This window comes from Taeniopygia guttata, chromosome 37, assembly GCF_048771995.1.
Source record: "Taeniopygia guttata chromosome 37, bTaeGut7.mat, whole genome shotgun sequence".
Lineage (NCBI taxonomy): Eukaryota > Metazoa > Chordata > Aves > Passeriformes > Estrildidae > Taeniopygia > Taeniopygia guttata.
In genome coordinates this window covers 4,234,864-4,253,404 of record NC_133062.1, presented here as the reverse complement: position 1 = coordinate 4,253,404, position 18,541 = coordinate 4,234,864, and the positions used below count along the sequence as shown (strand labels likewise).

Sequence of the window (18,541 nt, the reverse complement as noted above, 5' to 3'; positions counted from 1 at the left end):
GCTTTATTTTTGCCTTTCAGCTGCTTCCCTCTAAGTCCCTGTGGGAGAAGTTTTTCAACACGAAGAAGAAGGCCAGCACTGCGGAGAATATTCTGCCCAGAACTGGCCCATTTCTAGACATGAGTAAGACCGGTCAAAAGGTAGCCTTTTCCTGCTCTTTTCCTTTTCCACACCTGTTTGATGTGAAGTTTGAAGAGGGTCTGTGCTTGTGACAGGCTTGCCTCCAGCAAAATACCTCAGTGTCCAGGTCCTGGTGTCAGTGCAAACTGCTGGTAGTGGTGGATGGGAGTCCTGATCTGCACTAAGCCAACACAAATAACCTCTGCTGAAGCTGCCTAAGTGTAGCTGCCATTGCTAAAACAATGGGGGGAAGGCTGGGGACACAAAGGCACAAAACTGCCATTTGCCATCCTCCTGATGAAGTAGCCACCTCTTGCTGTGGTGTGGTCGCCATCAAATGCTCGGGGTCACAGGATTCCCTTCCGAGTGGCAGCGCTGGCCTTTGAAGGCCGAGGACCTGCAGTAATTACTTCAGATTGAACAAAACGAATTTCATGAATGCTTTGGGTTGGAACAATGTGTTGGACCCTGACGGGGTGTTAGATTTTGCAGGCTGCCAATGTGCAGGGGACTCGCCCTGGGCAGAGGGGAATGGATGTGCTTTATCTGTATCAGGGCCTACCTAGAGGTGTGTTTAAAGCTGCTTTTCTGGCAGGACTGGCTCAGTATAAAGCACAGTCCAAAGGGGTAGGTGACCGAGGTGGGCTGTTGAGCAGGAAATTGGCAGCAAGAGACGCTGGTTAAGGATTGCCCTGGAGAGGGGCGTTGGGAGCACCTCAGGGAAGGGCACAGCCAAGGGACAGGGTGCTGCAGCCAGTCCCTTCAGCAGGCTGTGTCTCCTGGGGAGTCACACAGGAGGCCTGCTTGTGTCTCTGGAGTGACAGCAGTGTGGCTGGAGAAGGCAGACAAAGGGGAGAGTTTTCTCAAAGCAATGTCTCTGCTCCACAAGCATTTGCTGTTGTTGTGTCATCCCAGATGTGCCTCTACAATGGTATCATGTAAAATGCAATAATTACAAGAAAGCACCCATTTAAAGCTCATGGAAAAAGGAGTCACCAACTCTACTTTCACCCAAGGTGCTGAGAAAATAACTGAACCTTTTCCTTATTCAGCACTCATTTGTCTTTTTCCTAACTTTTGTGTTACTTTATTTTTGCTTTTACCTCTGTTTGAAATGCACTAACTTTTAAATACAATTAAAGGGGACAAAATCATCAAAGCAAAAGAAAACTATTTATTAGTAACAGAAGCCAGGGACCTCATAAAACGGGAAAATTGGACAGGACAGAACGCACATCCAACCAATATGATTAATGCAACATTCTCCCCTTATTCGTGATAAGATGGCAGTTTATATACACTCCCATATAGTTTACAGTTTACAAAGGCACTCTGATTGGCAAGCTAACATTGTTTACCTTTGCCTTGAGGTGGTCAGGCTTTGCACACTGCAGCTCTACTCTAATTCATGCTCGGATAGCTCATTACTTTGTAGTTACCTTAACAGAATTTCTGACTGCGCCACAACTGAATTCTCACTGCATCAAAGGCTTCGAGGCTCCACCAAGGCCGCTTATCAGGGCCTGTCTGAGGGGGTAGCTCAAGTCTCACTCCAGACATAAATCATGCCCTCTCTCTCTCAGAAATTCTGTAACAAGTAAGAATTCAGCTGAACTGGGCATGTCTCCCTCCCCCCAGAGACGAACAAACACACCCTCTGAGAAAATGGCAATCTTCCCATCTCCTTTGTACCCCGCCAGGGCGGTCCCTGTCCCCTTTCCCCTTGGATGGGTACTCGGGAACTTCCATTCTGTCCAGCTGCCAGCTCTTCTGTCCCCTCCCGTCTCATCCTGCTTCCTTTTGGTCAGCTCTTCAACCCTGTCCCTCTCACAGCAGCACCCAACAAACCAACCTGAACAAATCCAAACCACAAACAACACACAGAACCAGCAAATTCCATTCTTTCGCTAGATAACCTTTTGGCTTCAGCAAAATATCACCTCACCTCTCACACCTCCTCTGGTACTGTTCTTTTCTTATTGATGTCTAAGTTCTAGATAAAAAAGATATTTGCAGCTGTGTGGGCCTTGGTTTCCCTGTCTCAGAGTAAAGGACATCCTAAAATCATTTCCCATCGAGTCTGATGTAAATTTGTGGGTTTTACTTACTCCATGAGTGCTCACTCAGTGCCCCAGAGCTCTGCGACCACACGGGCACAGGGCTGTGCTTAAGGTAAGTGCTGCCTGGCATTGTGGAGAAGGAAACCTGGAGAAATACGTGCCAAAAGAGCAGCTTGGCTTGAGCCTGCTCTGTGTGGCCCAGCAGCTCTTGATCAGCTCAGAGCAGAGGTGGGTGAGCCACTGTTTGCCCAGTGTGGGCTGGGCAGACGTGCTCACCCAGAGCCTGTACTTCACTGGGGATCAGTGTAAGGGATCCTTCATGAGCCTTCCTCCCAGCAGCTGAACCTCTCCCTGCTCTCTCTCGCCTCTCCAGTTGTCGTCAGTTCCCCCGAAGCAGAACTTGCTTCAGATTTCCCCACCAGAGGTGGTGTTTCGGGGCTTTGTCGCTCATGAGGTCTCTGAAATGGTGGTGTCTCTCGTGAATAAGGACAAGGTAAGTGCTGGGGGGTGGAGCTGTAAGAGTGTGCTGGAAGAGGAGAGTGGTGTAATTGCCAGAGTGTACAGCAAAGCAAGTTACCTGCTGCAGCACATCCACAAGAAAATGTCTCAGCACCTTTGTTCTGCAAGATGGTGGAAATCTTCTTGTGCTGGGAATTCTCCCTGATTTTGGCCATGTGTTGATGGTATCTATCCCAAAGGAGTTGCCTTCTCTTGAAAGCTCTGGATTGATAGGAATGTTGAGGGCTGTACAGTTCTTACCTGCTCTCGTGCTTTGCCTTGAGTGTATACCACATCCTGTGTTTCCCAGGTTAATCTTGGCTCCTCTGCCTCTCGCAGCCTGTTTGGCTCCCTTTGTGCAGCTCACAGTCAAAGCTCAGGGTCTGAGCCTTCTCCACTTTATGCTGGAATCACTTTTCATTACTGGCACTGGCACTGCAGGAAGTGTGTTCTGAAAGAGCCCTGGGATCAGGCTGATGTAGCAGAAGCAGCAGGAAGCCTTTAGGTGCCACTTTGGGCTCCTGCGAGGCTTCATCCAGCTCTGCTCAGGTTTTCCAAAAGCAGCATGGTGCTCTGCTTTCCCTTTGGCGAACCACAGCACATCCAAAGCCATGTGCTCCGGGAGGTTTTTACCTTCACTTGAAATTGTGATTGTTTTACAGTTTCCCAAGAGAGTTGAGAGGCAAAAAGGTAAAAAATGTCAGCAGTTGTGTTCCACTGTAAAGGGGAAAATGGAGACCATTTGCATTTCAGTCAGGGAAACATTTTCTCAAATGAGCCTTGTGCCAAGAGTGGGCTGGTGGCAAGAGACAGGAGGGAGTCAAAATCATCTACTTTAGACTTCTTGAGAGCATTTTGGTGCTCGGGGGTTGATACCTCTGTGCTAGAAAATGCATGTTTGCTGTGTCTGTGTATCCCAGAGGACAGAACCTGGCCGGCTGGCTGCAGGCAGGAATGCCCAGCAGCCCAGCTTGCCTGCACAGGCAGCAAGAACCCCTGGAGAGCCAAGACTGGCTTTTAATTCTGGAACCACACTGTGAGTCAGTGCTGGTCATGTTTCTCCAGGCAGAAAATGCCTTCGAAGCCCATAGTCAGTAGGCACAGCCAGTCTGTGTTTCTGTCACTTTTGGCCAGCTGATTGCTCTCATGGTTTTATAATTCTTCCTCACTGCTTTACTGCCCATTTAAATTCTCTTTGCCATCTCCTTGTTTTAGGGGCTGTCTTGCTGTGTTCCTTTTGCTTTTCAGGTTTGCTTTTATTCCCAGTAAGGCCAAAGTGTTTGGTCTCCTCTCTTGCTGGTCTGCCTGCATGACTGTATCCCCAGAACTGCCCTACCCAAACCTCATCTGCTAGAAGAGAATTTCTTCCTTCCCCCAGGATAATGTGCTGTTTGGCTTTCAGACAGCACATTCCCCCTCTGGAACACGGCTACTGCGTGGCTGTGTGCAGGCAGGAGCCAGCAGGTTTTTTGGTCTGGCTGAATATGCAGATGACTTGGTTCAAGTGCTCTGTCTCCATCGTGCTGGTGATGACCTGCTTGGCCCTTCCTTCCCACCAGGCACTGCCCTACTGCCCCTGGCCAAAATGCTGGACCCAGAAGGGATTTGGGTTCACCTTCAGGAATGACGTGCCTGTGGCTCCACAGCTGAAAGTGCTTTGGCAAAGGGGTCAAGGAGGGATGTCACCAGAGCATGGACAGGTCTCCTCTTGTCCTGTTTCCACGAGTGGCAAACCAATCGTTTCATGTCTTTCCTGCAGTTGCCTGAGGTGGTGAGGATCTCCATGGAGAGCTCGCCTTACTTCCAGCTCGTGTGCTCCAACAACGCATACCGTGTTGTGATGCCGGGTGTGCCTGCCCATGTGCGCATCCGCTTCACCCCTGGCAAGGGCAAGGTGAGACTGGAGGAGCCAAAACAGAATTACCCCCAAAGCCGTTGTTTTCCCTGCTCTCCGTGCAGCCCCATTCCATGCTGTGAGCCTGGCTCCAGGCCGTGGGCAGGCAGCCTGCAGCCAGTCACAGCTTGGCTCATGCTGTCAGGCTCTGCGCCCAGGCCTGACAGGCTCTGCTTCCCTCCCTGCACATTCCTGAGCATCCCCGAGGCAAGATGCAGGGGAACAGGGAAAATGACAGAGGGGTGTTGCTAGATCTTTGGCCATCTCTAGGTACAGTGGAAGGGATTTCATTGTTATGGAAAACACTAGAGGAACAAGGAGGTCTGAGAGCTTTCCTCCTTCCTGACTGGCAACAGCTTCCCTGCCTCACCCTGGGCTGGAGCAAAGACGGTGCTTTTTCACACCCTCTGTTCTCCAGCCCTGCAGCTGTGCTGTCCCAGAGCACAGCTGACCATGATACAGCTGCAGGGCCAGGGCAGAGGATGTGCTGTGCCCGTGAGCCCGGCCTGGCACGGGCACACTGGGCTCTAGGTGCCCTTAGCCAGCAGGAGGTTGGTGAGCTGCAGGGGACTTGGCCACCTGCCTGAAAGAGCTCGTGTAGGGCAGGCACAACCTGCAGGCAGAGCTGTGACTCCACAGCAGTGACACTGCTGTGCCTCTGCCTTCATGCCTGTCACTGTGGTGGCTCTGTCAGCTGGCACCCATTCCGTGCCAAACCTGCTTTTTTGGGGAGGTTTGAACACTGGTGCTGGGGCCCTGGCAAGTCAGATCTCAGTGCTGTGATTTGGAGGCTTGTTCATACAGAAGGGTTTGGGACGTGGCATGGAAGGGGGAAGCCTTGCCGGCAAACAAAGGGAGGCTCTTTCCAACAGCATGCTGCCACCTCTTAGTGCTGTTCTTCCCCTGACTTGGTTGGACAGGCAAAGTTAGAGGGCAGGTCTGAGCCAACCCATGTTTCTGCACCAGGCCAGAGGTGCAGGAGCTCTTTGGGTGCAGCTGGTTTCTCATCTTCTTTTTGCTGCTTAGAGTCAGTTTAACACTTTGTTCTCTTCTCAGACAGTGGGAATACAGAAACCTAAAGGGGAATGTCCTGTGTTCCCCAGCTCCTTAGAAGGGACTTAGGAATTATTTAGCATCATTAAAATTTAGAGTAGAAATTATGGTGGCCTAAGGCAGTTCTTTGGATGACCCAAGTGACACAAGAGCTTAATGCCACTGAGATAGGTTTTGCAAAGCGTACTGGTGCCCTTAAAATGTGACATATTAGTAGAACTTAGCATTCATTTTAAGGTGGAATAGGTAAATCGATGCCCTTGAAGGGTTATAGGAAATGGTTTTTCTTCTGCCATGGGGATGGCACTAAATGTCCTGTGCTGAGCTAGGTTCCTTTCCTGCAGGATTATTCCCACAAGCTCATCTGCACCACTGCAAGGGAAAGGATAGTTGTGCCAATTCAGGCCATTGGTGCCCCAGCTATCCTGGAGTTCCCTGACCAGCTGGACTTCTCGAAGTGTCCGGTCAAGCAGAGCAGCCAGAAGACTCTGCTGGTTCGTAATGTCAGTAAGCGGGCAGCTCGTTACCAGCTGAGCACCCAGAGGTGAGGCTCTGTCCTTGTGCAAAACCCCTTTGGGTGGTACCAGGGCTGGGAATGAACAACAGAAGGAGCCAGAGCATTGCAGCTGCTGCCCTCTCTTTGTGTTGCAGTCCTTTCTCCGTGGTTCCAGCCACGGGAACTGTGGGCGCTGGTGACACCGTGCAGGTGACAGTGGGATTCCACGCGCTGATGACCGGTGACTATTCGGGGTCTCTGTGCTGCAACACAGGTGAGTGCTGGGCCCTGCACGGGCACAGGACAGTTCTGCACCATGGCTCCCTGTTGTCCCATCCCCCTCCATTCCCTCTAGAGGTCCCTCCCCTGTTCAGCTTTACCCCAAAGAAAACAGAGAACTCCTTGGTGTTTAGGGGGTTGAGAAAGTGGATCCCCTCTAACGGGACTAAGATTTTTGGACTCCCGTTTTGCTGGGAGTTGCTGAGTGGAGGAAGGAGGATCCCCGATTCTCCACTACCGTGTGGCTATGCCTGGGTGAAGTTTTGTTTTATTCCTGGGCAGTGCTGTATGTGAGGTGTGAGGTTTCCATCAGACTCTCTCCAATGCAATGTGTTTCTTGCCCACCTCTGTCCCGTATGCTGCTTCTCCCCTGGCTTGTCACAGACCCTTTTTCTATACTGCCCTTACACATCTATTAGTTTCTGTCTGATAACATTTCCAGGCCCTCGAGTTCCTGTTTGGTGACAAATCAAGACAAATTTTTCCTCGTCCCCATTTCCCAGGCCATTCATGCTGTTGCAAACCTCTCACATCTATCTCCCATGTGATCTCTAGACTGAGGAATCCCAGTCAGTCTTCGTCTAGAAGCTGCTCTGTACTTATTAATCTTCCCTTTGTCCCTTTTTTATTTAATCTGAAATGCTCCAGCTTGGTTTTTGAGATCAGAACAATATAAAATATTTCAAGACTGATGCGGCTGTGGGTTTGGGCAGGGAGATGATGATGATTTTCACGGTGTTCATTTTGTAGTGGTTTGTCATATTGCAGAGCCAGGCTGGTTGTGTTTCCTCACCTGTGTCCCCTCGTGCTGTGGGCTGTCACTTCACTTGTTCCTCTGGGTCTCCTTTTGCTGCCCACATGCCCCCAGGCAAATTTGCTTGTCAGCAACAAGGGATCCAAGGGATCAGGAGAGACAGGAGTCCCGTGGGATGCCCAGGGAGAGCCTGGGCAAGCCAGGACTGAACAGGGCTCCTCAGTGTCACCTGAAGGACATTGATGCAGAAATCCCGGGGATCTGAGTGGGTCACCAGAGCACATCTGACAAATCTCACTGCACATATGGTCACCCTGGGGCCAAATCTGCACAAACACTCTCAGAAATAAGGTGTTTAAGGAGGTGCCCAGGACATCCTCATGCTGTACACACAGAGCTGTCAGGATGTGATAAATGGACTGATCCATGGAGCTGCTGACTCAGCTGAAAACTGTGACACTTTCTTCTGTGACCTGTGGTTTGCTTCCATCAGCCAGCTGTTCCTCGTGCTTCCATCAGCCAGTGAGCTGAGCAAAGACTCCCCCTTGCTTTGTTCCAGGTGAAGAAAGTAGCCTCACAGAGCTCCACGCAGAAGCTGTAGAGCTCAACATTGGGTTGAGTACAAATTTCGTGGCGGTTCAGACAACGTTCATCTCCATGTCAAACCACAAAACCATGTTCATTGAGAACAGGAGTAACGTCACGGCCCACTTCCAGTGGAAGGCTTTTCCTACCGAGGAAGGAGAGAATCGAGAGAAGAGGAGGTTGGTCTGACATTTCATATCTCATTTCAGTGAGATACATGGCCCAAGACTAAAACTGACGTGTGGCCTCAGGGGGTGTTGGTGCTTTTGAATGGTTTGGGCCAAGTAAACCATGCCTGGCACTAGGGTGTGTGTCCCTGCTGGCTTCAGGAGCTCAGCACTGAGCATTCCAGTTCCACTTAAACTCCAACCAAGGGTGGCATTTTGGGAAGGAAAGGTTGGTTGCAATGACTGGATTTCCTCAAGTTCTCCTTGGGCTTTTGCCTCTCTAATCTTCTTCTTACATGACCTGGCAACATCCTTAAACAGCTCACCCTCTTTCCAAAGGTGATACACCCTCTTTTTTTCCCTTAGTTCCTTCAGAAGGTCCCTGCCCATCCAGGCTGGTTGTCTTCCCTGCCAGCTTGTCTTTCAGCACACAAGGACAGTCTGCTCCTGTGCCTTCAAGACTTCTTTCTAGAAGTGTGTCCATCCTTCCTGGACCCCTTTGTTTTTAAGGGCTGTTTCCCAGGGTTCTTGCCAAATCAGCCTCTTGAACAGGCCAAATCTGCCCTCCAGAAGTCCAGAGTGAAAGTTTTGTCCATGCCCCTCCTTGTTGCACTGAATATTGAGAACTCTTCTTATTTCAGTCACTGTACCCCAGACAGTGGTGAAGAGATGAAGTTCATTTAGTTATTAGGGAATTTCCTGGTGATATCCTGTACCTGGGCCCCAGCGAGGCACAGACTTCCCTGTGGAATGGATCCAGTCAATCTACAGGGCCCTCAGCTCCCCTTAGAAGGGAGTCACCTACTACCACTACCCACTACCCTTCTTTTCTTAATTCTTGAGGCTGTGATCTGTCTGACAGACCAAGTGCAGCTGGGAGACTCTCCAGGCAGAATTTTTTCTTTCGTGTCATCTGCCTGACCCTCTGGAGTCAGGCCTCATACCTGTTCTGTCAGGACACCTGGGTAGGTGATGGGAGTCAGGATGGAATTTTATTGCCTCCCCAGGAGAGACCCATTTCCATTCCCCACCGTGTCCTAGGTCTCCTCCTTCTGCCTGATCCCAAAAAGGGCAGAGCTTCTCTGACTCCTGCTCAGCTTCTCTCAGGGTTGGAGGGGTGTAACTCCACCAGTTTATTTCTGTGTCACTCTCCCTGATGCTCCTCAGCCTTTCCACTTCTTCCTTAAGCTCTGCCACTGGGCAGAGCAGATCCTTCAGCTGCTCACACCACACGCAGGTGTCTTCTGCACTTCCTCTGCCATTAACACCAGGCTCAGACCCTCCCTGCAGCCAGGGGCCTGGACAGCTGTGCCCTTCCTGAGGGGGTCTCTTTGAGTTAGTGCACTCCTGCTAGCAGCAGCAGCAATGGCTTTTCAGCATTTCTAAACCATCGCTGGGGAAAAACCCAAAAACATAAAGAAGAAAGAAAGAAAAAAAAAAAGGCAAGCACCTCACAACCAGCAAAAAGACACAACCCTCTGCACAAGGAAGGTGGGTGGCTGCACCTTTTGTGCTCAGGCTGCTTGTGCGAGCTGCCACGCAAAAACTGAAAAAACACCAGGCCAAAACTGCTGGGCCAAAACTGCTGGGTCAAAACTGCTGGGCCAAAACTGCTGGGTCAAAACTGCCGGGCCAAAACTGCTCAGCCAAAACTGCTGGGCCAAAACTGCTGGGCCAAAACTGCCGGGCCAAAACTGCTGTGGCAAGCCCCTGGTTGCTGAGGGCCAGGTCGCTTGCAGTCCCCAGAGTAATTTTAAATTGCCTGCAAAGGACCAGGAGATTGACCCTTGCTCACCTGAATGGCTTTAGTGCCCTGGGCTTCTTGGTTTTCCACTGTTCTCCATCTCCTTACTCAGCATCTAACTTCCATACAAGCTCTGTGTGTTAACAAAAACCCCATGACCTTCTCTGGCTACTTCCCTGGGCTCTTTATTTGCATTTTTTCCCCACTTCCCTGCCTCAGCCTGGACCCCAGGTGATCTGCTTTGCCCTCAGAAGCAACTAGGTTTCCCCAAAGTAAACTTCAACCTGGTTGCGGTTTTGTGGGTTTTTTCCAATTACATTTGTTTTCATGCCAGTTTGTGTCCTAGACTGCCACCAGGACATTTTGTTCTTCCTTACTTCCAGTCTTAGGCATGGTTGTAGCTCCAAGGCCACTGTCCTGCTGTCAGAGCAGCTTTTGAGATCTCAGAGCTGAGAGGACTTTTTAATGAGAGGACACAGTGCAGGATCCTTTCCCTCTCAGGACATTCTACTACCATGCACTGGGATGGGACCCAAAAAGCTCTGGGTCATGAAAAGGCCTCTCCAGGAGTTTGCTGTCTCCCTCCTGCACAACAAAGTCCCCTCACCTCTCAGAGCTTCTGTTTTCATGCATAAAACCTTGAATGTCACTGAAGGGGTGTGGTGCCTGAATTTATCAATTTCCTTTGGAAGTGCTGTGGGATGCTCTTGTGAAAGGCAGAGTAGGGATCAGGGCAGGTCCAAAATGGCAGAAACAAAGAGTGATGCTGGTAACACGTAGCTGCAGCCCAGCTTCGTCTCCCCTTCCCAGGGAAGTCCTGCTCCATGATCTTTATCTGCCTCCCCTGAGCAGCTCAGTGGTAGGAAAATCCACTTGAAGTGCCTGGTCGGTTCTCCCTCAGTTTTGGCAGAGGCTTTGAGGCAGGAAGTTCTCTCTGGCTTTGGAAACATCTCCTGAGCTTGCAGGTGTGGAGTAAAACGACCTGCTGTGCCAGTGAACAGCAAGTTATCCTCTGATCCATGTGGGACCCCATGGCCTGGGGTCAGCCCTTGCTGGGGAGCTGCTGCTGCTCCTCCCCAGGTGCTTTGTCCTCCTGCACTCACACTTCCCTCTGCAAATATGTGGCTTATTAAACGATCTGCTGGCCTTGTCTCTCCTGTGGCTGCAGGCAGTGTCGTTTTCTGCGGCCGTGGTCAGAGATGTCGCAGGAAAACTTAACGGAGGAGGAAACATCAGAGTCAGAGATGGGCTCTTGTGAAGATCACACTGCCCGCCTGAGCAACACGGTCCTGGCGGAGATAGCAAAGGTGCAACAAGACCCCATGCTGTTCTCCGATGACATTTTTTTCATTGAGCCAGTGGTAAGTGATAGCTGAGAACCTCATTTTCCTCCTTCCCCTCTTCCTCTTCCTCCTCCTCCTCCTCCCCCTCTCCCTCCTCCCACCGGGATGCGGTCACTGGCAGATCCTCAGCTGGCCCGATGTGCTGGGAGGGAGGACATCGAGTTTTGGTGCAGCTGCAGAGCTCCCTGCTGGAAGCATTTCTGCCCTGCAGGCTCAGGGCAGGGCTGGGAGCCTGACAAAGCCGAGCTCTGCTGCCAGGGCTCGAGCTCAAGGGCGCTCTGTGCTGTCCTGCAGTGTCCACAGGGAGCAGTTCTTGTAGGCAGGGGCTCAGCAGAGGGTGTTGGAGCTCTGCCAGTTCACAGAGTGACCTCAAGCTTGCCATGGTTAATCATAGAAATGCCCATCCCCACCTGTAACCACGCCTTGCACTATTTCTGAGTGTCCCATCCAGTGTCCTCTGAGAGCTTGGACACAAGGGTGGAAGGTTGAAATGGGCCTTTTGAGTTCTCCTGCACACAGGGACAGAAAACCTTTTCCTTTTCTGTTTGTGCAAGCAAAGCCCCACATCCTCCCATCAGCCAGAGCCCTGGTTCTGAGTACTGAAGATGTGAGAGATGATGAGTGCCTGGTGTCTGCACAGTGCAAAATCCCTTCTCATCTTGGAGTAAACCCCAGAATAATCCCCACTGCTGCTTTCTTTCAACACAGGTTAAATTAATATTTTTATTTCCAAGGAAGGGGATCATGTTCTCTTCTTGTGAGAGCCATGAGTGCACAGTGGCAGTTGCATCCCGCTGTAGCTGACAGCAGCATGATGTGAGCAAGGGCTTGTGTCAGAGCAGTAGGAACATTGTGGAGAGTGGGAGCTGATCAGCTGAGCACTGAGAGCTTCCAGCAGTGTGCTGAGCTGGGTTTGGAGTGTTTCCTTGGGCTCCTTGTGTTGTTCACTCATCACTATGCTCTAAACTAAGGCTTGCAGGACTGTGGTTGAAAGCAAGAAATGTGAAGTTTGAAGATAAATGTTTTGCTGTCTCTTTCTGTTTTAGGAGGGAGAAATTGGGCCGAATAGTTCGGCTGAAATCAAGGTGACCTTCAAACCCACAGAGGCACTGGAGTACCGAAGTGTGGCTTACTGCAACATCTCAGGTCCAGCTCCTTTCCCCTGCTTCTCTCAGCCTCAGTGCAGCCATGGTGCAAGCCTGAGCCCACTGGGCTCCCCTGTAACTGCTGGGAAGAGTCCCTGGCCAGCAGGGCAGTGCTGGCACATCCCCACTGGCCCTGCAGCTTCCAGGGAGTCTCCTGTGCAAGGCCAGGGCTCAGAATCCTGTGTCTGGGCTCCTGAACCCAGAACAATCCAGGCAGTGCAGGGAGAGGTTTTCCTGCCATGGCTTTGCCAGCATTTCCTCAAAGGCCAAAGAGCTGCAGAGCACAACAGCTTTAGTGAACAAGCACTGAACCCTCTAGGCCACTGACCTGCAGGATGGTCCATTTGACACAGATCCATCATCAGGGGGTAGGAGCTGAGTTAGAAATGGGCTCCGTGACCCTGGATCACTCCCACTGCCCAGACACCACCAGACCAGAGTGGCTGAGCCCCGCTGAGCCCAGGGTGTTTGTAGAAGGAGCACCCTTGGCCAGCACCTGCCTCTGTCCCTGTGTGGGAATTGTCACCTTGCAGCTCAGTCTGTGGAAGTAGAACACAATGCTGAGTGCCAGAAGTTGAGGATTTTGGCAACAAAGCCGTGTGCTACTGGGCCAGGTAGTTTGGCAATTGCCAAACTCTGTATGAGCTTTGTGCCTGCACTGAATGGATTTCAGAGCTCCTCTAAGTGCATGGGAAGGACACCACAGAATTATAGGAAGGTCAGGATGGAATGGATCTTAAAGGCCTCTGGACAGGGACACCTCCCACTAGATCAGGGAGCTCCAAGCCCATCCAGCCTGGCTTTGAACACTTTCAGGGCTGGAACCTCCACAACGCCCCTGGGGAACCTGCTCCAGTGTCTCACCACCCTCACAGTAAAAAATTCCTTCCTAATATGGAACCTAAACTTCCTTTCTTTCAATTTATACCCGTTACTGCTTGGCCTGCCACTACAGGACATCAGAGGTGTTTGAAACTCAGCAGACTGGTGGCTAAGATTGGAAACCAGCCCAAGGAATGGGTTAGAAATTGCAAGTCAGCCCCAAGGGATATCTCCTGAGGGAACAGAAGGGTCCATATCTTCTCCTGCAGCATCAGGAGCTGGTGGCATCCAGCTCAGAGTCAGGGACTCTCACTGAGGCAGCCTGGAAAATGCAGTGTAACAGAGGGAATTATTGTACTGAAACGGACATCTCTCCCCAGGCTGTGAGAGCAGGCTGCCCCTGCGCCTCAGAGGGTACGGCAAAGGACCTCTGGTTGTACTGAACTGTCGCACACTGAACCTGGGGAACGTTTCTGTCAACACCCCCCACGTTCGTGAGGTGAGCAGCAGGACTTGGGATGGATCCTGATGGCTCCTGAGGCAGCAGCAAGCCTGGTGGTGACTTACTAAAATATGAATATCGATCTAATATCGATATCCAACTGAGATGGACAAAAATTCTCCAACAGTGTAAAGTTAGAAAGTGCATGTTTATTGCATCATTAGACAATAACTCATGAGAAGGGAAGATTCCACATGTATTTGCATTTTGCTTTCTTGCTGCTGCAGGTGCAGCTGGTTAACCTAGGAGCTATTGCTGCTCCCTTCACCTATATCTCCTCACATGCAAACGTGGGCTTCTGCTTCAAGTTTGCACCCAAGGAAGGCATCATTGCACCAGGCGGGACCCAGACGATCCAGGTCTCCTTCGGTGCCACCGTGCTGGGGACATTTGAGGAAGAATTCCAGTTCAGTGTGGCTGGATCTCCTAGGCCTGCAATCCTGACTATCAAGTAAGGACTGTGGGAGCTTGGTGGGCACATCTGTGGCTGTCTCTGGGACATCTCCCTCATTTTGGGGCTGAGCGGAGAAAAAAGGTTTTTCCTGAGGTTTTGATCTCTGCTTTGATCCTGGAATTGCCTTAGTGTGAGGATGCCTCCTGGCCTGTGTGGGTACCTGGGAGCTGGCACCATCCTCCCTGCAGGGATCTCCCTCTGCCTTGGGCCATGGCAGGCAGTGGGATGGATCAGCTTTGGGCAGTAGCTGCTCTGGGATGTCCCACTGAACAGCCAGCAAGGCCCCCAGGGCTTTGGAGGTGGGCCAGCCTGGGTGATTCTGCATCAGCAGCAGTGTTTGTAAAAATTCCCATTAATAATCCATCCCAGCTGGGCAGCAGCAGCCTCACCTCACCTCTCACAGCCATGCTGTGGGGCACGAGCCGTGCTCTCAGCTCCTGTGCAGAGAGTGCCCTGGGAGCTCCTTTCCACAGCCAGGAGAGGGCTGATGTGGGACACAGGGAAGTGTGCAGCAGGAACTGTCCCAAGGAAAGGGGTGTCATCCCGTGGGCTGGTGCCATGGCAAGAGAGAATCCTGGCCCAGCAGAAGGGAGAAGGGCTGAAAACAGGGGAGGCAGAGCTCATTCCTCAGCACCGCAGCAGCATGAGGGCTTGTCCCTGCTAGCCTGAGCCATGTGCTGCTAGGATCGTGTAGGGTCAGCAGGAGAGCTGATGCTGGCTGCTCTGGAGCTGTGGAGCTGGGAGCTGCTGTTGGGAGGCACTGGGTCAAGGCAGTGAAGGAATGAAAGCAAACTGCAGTCGATTATACCAATGAGATAAGGGAGATGGGTTAAAAAGAACAAGAAAGTTACTACTTAGCAAGAGAAAAATTGTGAGTAGGTCTGCCCATAGTAGAGAAACAAGTATGCTGGCTTTGTTTTTGGAGGAAAAGTGCTGGTTTTTTACTTTGGAAATCAAGAGGGAACATTTCACCATCAAATAATTGTTTCTGCTCTGTCCCTCCCCCGAACTGCTCATGGGATGTTATTGCATAAGCAGCTTTGTCCTTGAGCAAGGGCAGGTGTCTCTTGTTGGGAGGTGTAGAGCAGAGCCAGTGGCAGTCCTGGGAATACAACAGAAGGCACAGCTGGTCCTTGATTTTTAACCAAAGGGCAGAGTGGGCATCGATTGGCATCAGCCATGAAATAAACTCATGATGTTGTGCAGCTTCAAGTGCTGATTTCAGTGGATGTTGTGGCTTTTGGAGCCTGTCTGCTGAGTTTAAGGACAGGTGAGGTGGTGTGCTAGATTCAGGACACCCCTGTTTGGTTGTTTAAGCTATTGCTCTTGGCTGTGCCAGCTGGTGCACTGGTGACAAGCTGGTCCTTTCCTCCAGGATTCATCTGTCCACTGTGTAGAACTGTTGCTGCTCTTTTCAGAGGGTGTTTGGGGCTCCCTTGGCTTCATGTCTCAAAACTCTGTAATGATTGTGTGGGTCAAAATCTCCTGAGAAAGCTCCTCCATGGGAGCAGCAGTTGCAGCTAGGGAGTAGCAAAGCAGGAAAGGTTACAGAAGTTTGTGGGGACACCTTTATGTCCACCATGTTACAGATGGGGAAACTGAGGCACAGAGCCATGTCTGGGTGTGTGTTCAGGGTCCTTCATGGGACCACCAACAACCAGGGGGCTTTTCCTGCCTGCCCTGTGCCCAAAGCCCCATCAGTGGCTGTTGGCCTCTGGCCACTTGGCTTTAGCTGCCTCCTGTCCGCAGGGGCACTGTGCTGAGCACGTGGCGGGGTGTTGATTTCAAACCTGCCCTGACACCAGGTTTTACACCCCCGAGCCACGACAGCCAGACCTCTGCTTTAATTCCCTTTAACCAAGCCATCTCCTCCTCTGTCCTCGCCACGGCAGGGGCAGTGTCACCGGACCGACTTCACTCTCGGACACCATTAAGCTCAACTTGGAGGACATCTCCTCTGGTGAGTGTTCCCTGGGCTGGGACACAGCGTGGGGGATCTGTGCCTTCCAAAATGGAGCACTGGAACATAAAAGCATCCCTCAGTCATGGTCTGCCACAGCAGCCTCTTCAGGGTGTGAACTCCAGGGCTGCCGGGTGTGAGATTGAATAGAACCAATAGAATAGAAAGACAGTATTTTTGCCACTGTGAGATCAAATAGAACCAAGGAAAACAAAGTCAGTATTTTCTGGTGTCCCTGTCCTGGTTTAAAAGGCAGATGTCTGCCAAGGGAGGCGGGAATCTTCCTGGAATGGAAAGATGACCCCTTCCCTCCAAATTGTTATACCTTAGAAATTACGGGGCTTCCAGGCAAAAATATGGGAAAGGGAATAACAATTCTTTACTGGAATATATCGGCACAAACAACAACACAGTAACAGAAGTTTCCACGGGAGGGAGGGAGGGAGGGAGGGAGGGAGGAAGGAAGGGAGGAAGGGAGGAAGGGAGGAAGGAAGGAAGGAAGGAAGGAAGGAAGGAAGGAAGGAAGGAAGGAAGGAAGGAAGGAAGGAAGGAAGGAAGGAAGGAAGGAAGGAAGGAAGGAAGGAAGGAAGGAAGGAAGGAAGGAAGGAAGGAAGGAAGGAAGGAAGGAAGGAAGGAAGGAAGGAAGGAAGGAAGGAAGGAAGGAAGGAAGGAAGGAAGGAAGGAAGGAAGCTTTCTTGAGCTGCTTCTTCCCCACCCTTATCACTGCTGAGGCACTTGTTAAGTTGCCTTTTGAATAAATGAAACAAGAAAGGCAACAGTAATCACAGTGACCAGAATGAGTGTGAACTCATGTCACTCACTGTTTATGTATTTTGAATACAATGGGAGTGTTGGCAGACTTAACAGGGAATTTTGCAGCTTGAATTTTCAGAGTAAATGCTCGGTCTGGGTGCACACTCGTCCCTGAGAGATAACTGGTGCTGGTTTGAGGCGGGCGAGGGAGCTCCTCCCCATCAGAGAGAGAGAAGCTTGCAGTGTTCAGCAGGGCTAGGAGTGGGCATTTTCAAGGCTGCAGTCTGGAATCAGTGTCAAAGGGAACTAAGTGACAATTAATTCCTCGTGCAGCTTCTCAGTGAGCTGTAGTTCAAATAATAAAGAACTAAACTCCAATCACACTTTCATCCTACCAGGATATTCACACCAGGAGTCATGCCATGATTGGTGCCTAAATGGACATTTGTGTCCTTTTCCTAGGCTCTCCCAACACCAAGACCTGTTGCCTCACTGACACCTCCCCGGTGTTCCATGACGGCCTTTGGAGAAAAAACTGCTTCCCAAACCTGCAAATCCAGCCCAGCACGCTGGAGTTCGTGGGTGGCACTGAAGAAGTGTGCTCTCTGGAGATGACCAACTGCAGCCCTCTTCTCGCCAAGTACCACTGGTCACTCTGTTCGGACAGCCAGGCGGACAAGCTGGGGTATGTGCACCTTTGCCCTCTCCTTGGAGCTCTTCTTCCTGGTGCCCTGTTTGTACTTGGCAGAGAACAAAGCTGTTGGCCTAGGATCTGACAGACTGCTTCTGGCTTTCCTTGTTCAAATAACACTGACCAGCTGTGGTCAGCCTGGATGCTCCGAGAAAAGGTTTTCCACCAATTTGGTGCTGCCTAGCCCCCATAGGGGTTTCCCCTGGGAAGGAAAGCTGGGGTGAAAGCTGCTTTCTCAGACCTCTGTGGCCTGAGGCAATGTCACCTTGATGAAGGGCTCCTAGTGCCAGCTGCACAGTGCTGCTGGAGCCCCTTCTGGCCCCTCTGCTTTGGGATGGGTCCTCTCTGCAGGAGCTGCTCTCTGCTCCTTGCCTTCCTCCCTTGTTCTGTGCTGCAGGATGCCCAGAAAGTCCCAACACCAGAGAAAAGCTACCTGGTGCCTGGGCTGATGCTGAATGTCTGTTAGCTTCCCTTTCCTTCTTTGCTGAGACAACTCCTTTAGTGCCAGGATGATTTCCCTCCCAGGGGTCAGCTTTCAGCAGACACCTTGGATCTTCACTCCCTTTTTTTGTGACCCGTTACTCGTTTTGACTTTTCCCCTGCAACATGTCCCTGGTGGGTTTCGTCCTGTTTGACAGCAGGACTTGTTCATCACATCATCTCATATCCCTGCCTCCCTCAGAGTTTCTGCTTTAGAGTGAAAAATGTCGTTGTCTGGGCAACTGGGAAGTTGCTTCAAACCATTCATGAAAACTAAAGACAGTGGAATAGATGATTAGGGATCTTTTGGGGGTTATGACGAGACTGCCCCTCACCCAGAAATTAAACCCAGCCTTAGGTAGCGAGCTACAAAGCTAAAGGCAGTGATTCCTTGGGGAGCAGGTCATTACAGGCCCTGAATGCCTGTCTGGGGATGGAGCATCCAGGTCGTGTTTGACTGTGTGGGGAGCACTTGCAGCTCAGCAGGGTGACAGGCAGGCACGGCTCGACTGTGTCCCTCGCGTGGCATTAGAAACACAAGCAGAGTTACCCTAGGCACCTGCTTCAATTTAAAATGGGGAATGTGACCTGAGTCACCTGGGAGTGTTGGAAAATATCAACCAACCCCCCCCCAACACTGTCAGGGAATCATTCCTGATAAATACCTGGTGGAGCTGCAGAGTTTCTGGCACTGGGCACTGGGGTTTGCTGGGCTGGCTCCTCACTGGCCGGGTCTGCCCC

At 51.2% G+C, this 18,541-nt stretch overlaps 1 protein-coding gene and 1 pseudogene across 1 annotated transcript in view; one reads left to right on the top strand and one right to left on the bottom strand.

Moving 5' to 3' along the window:
- LOC116807532 (uncharacterized) overlaps positions 1-18,541 on the bottom strand; it is a 1,256,502-nt pseudogene that overhangs the window by 242,470 nt on the left and 995,491 nt on the right.
- LOC116806707 (hydrocephalus-inducing protein homolog) overlaps positions 1-18,541 on the top strand; it is a 52,335-nt gene that overhangs the window by 1,135 nt on the left and 32,659 nt on the right. Inside the window, exons 2-12 of the mRNA XM_072921418.1 lie at positions 2,554-2,673; positions 4,438-4,572; positions 5,970-6,169; positions 6,277-6,395; positions 7,714-7,918; positions 10,819-11,011; positions 12,040-12,139; positions 13,341-13,459; positions 13,690-13,913; positions 15,809-15,876; positions 17,092-17,314. Coding sequence (XP_072777519.1) covers positions 2,554-2,673; positions 4,438-4,572; positions 5,970-6,169; positions 6,277-6,395; positions 7,714-7,918; positions 10,819-11,011; positions 12,040-12,139; positions 13,341-13,459; positions 13,690-13,913; positions 15,809-15,876; positions 17,092-17,314 — 1,706 coding nt within the window. The remainder of the gene's footprint in view (positions 1-2,553; positions 2,674-4,437; positions 4,573-5,969; positions 6,170-6,276; positions 6,396-7,713; positions 7,919-10,818; positions 11,012-12,039; positions 12,140-13,340; positions 13,460-13,689; positions 13,914-15,808; positions 15,877-17,091; positions 17,315-18,541) is intronic.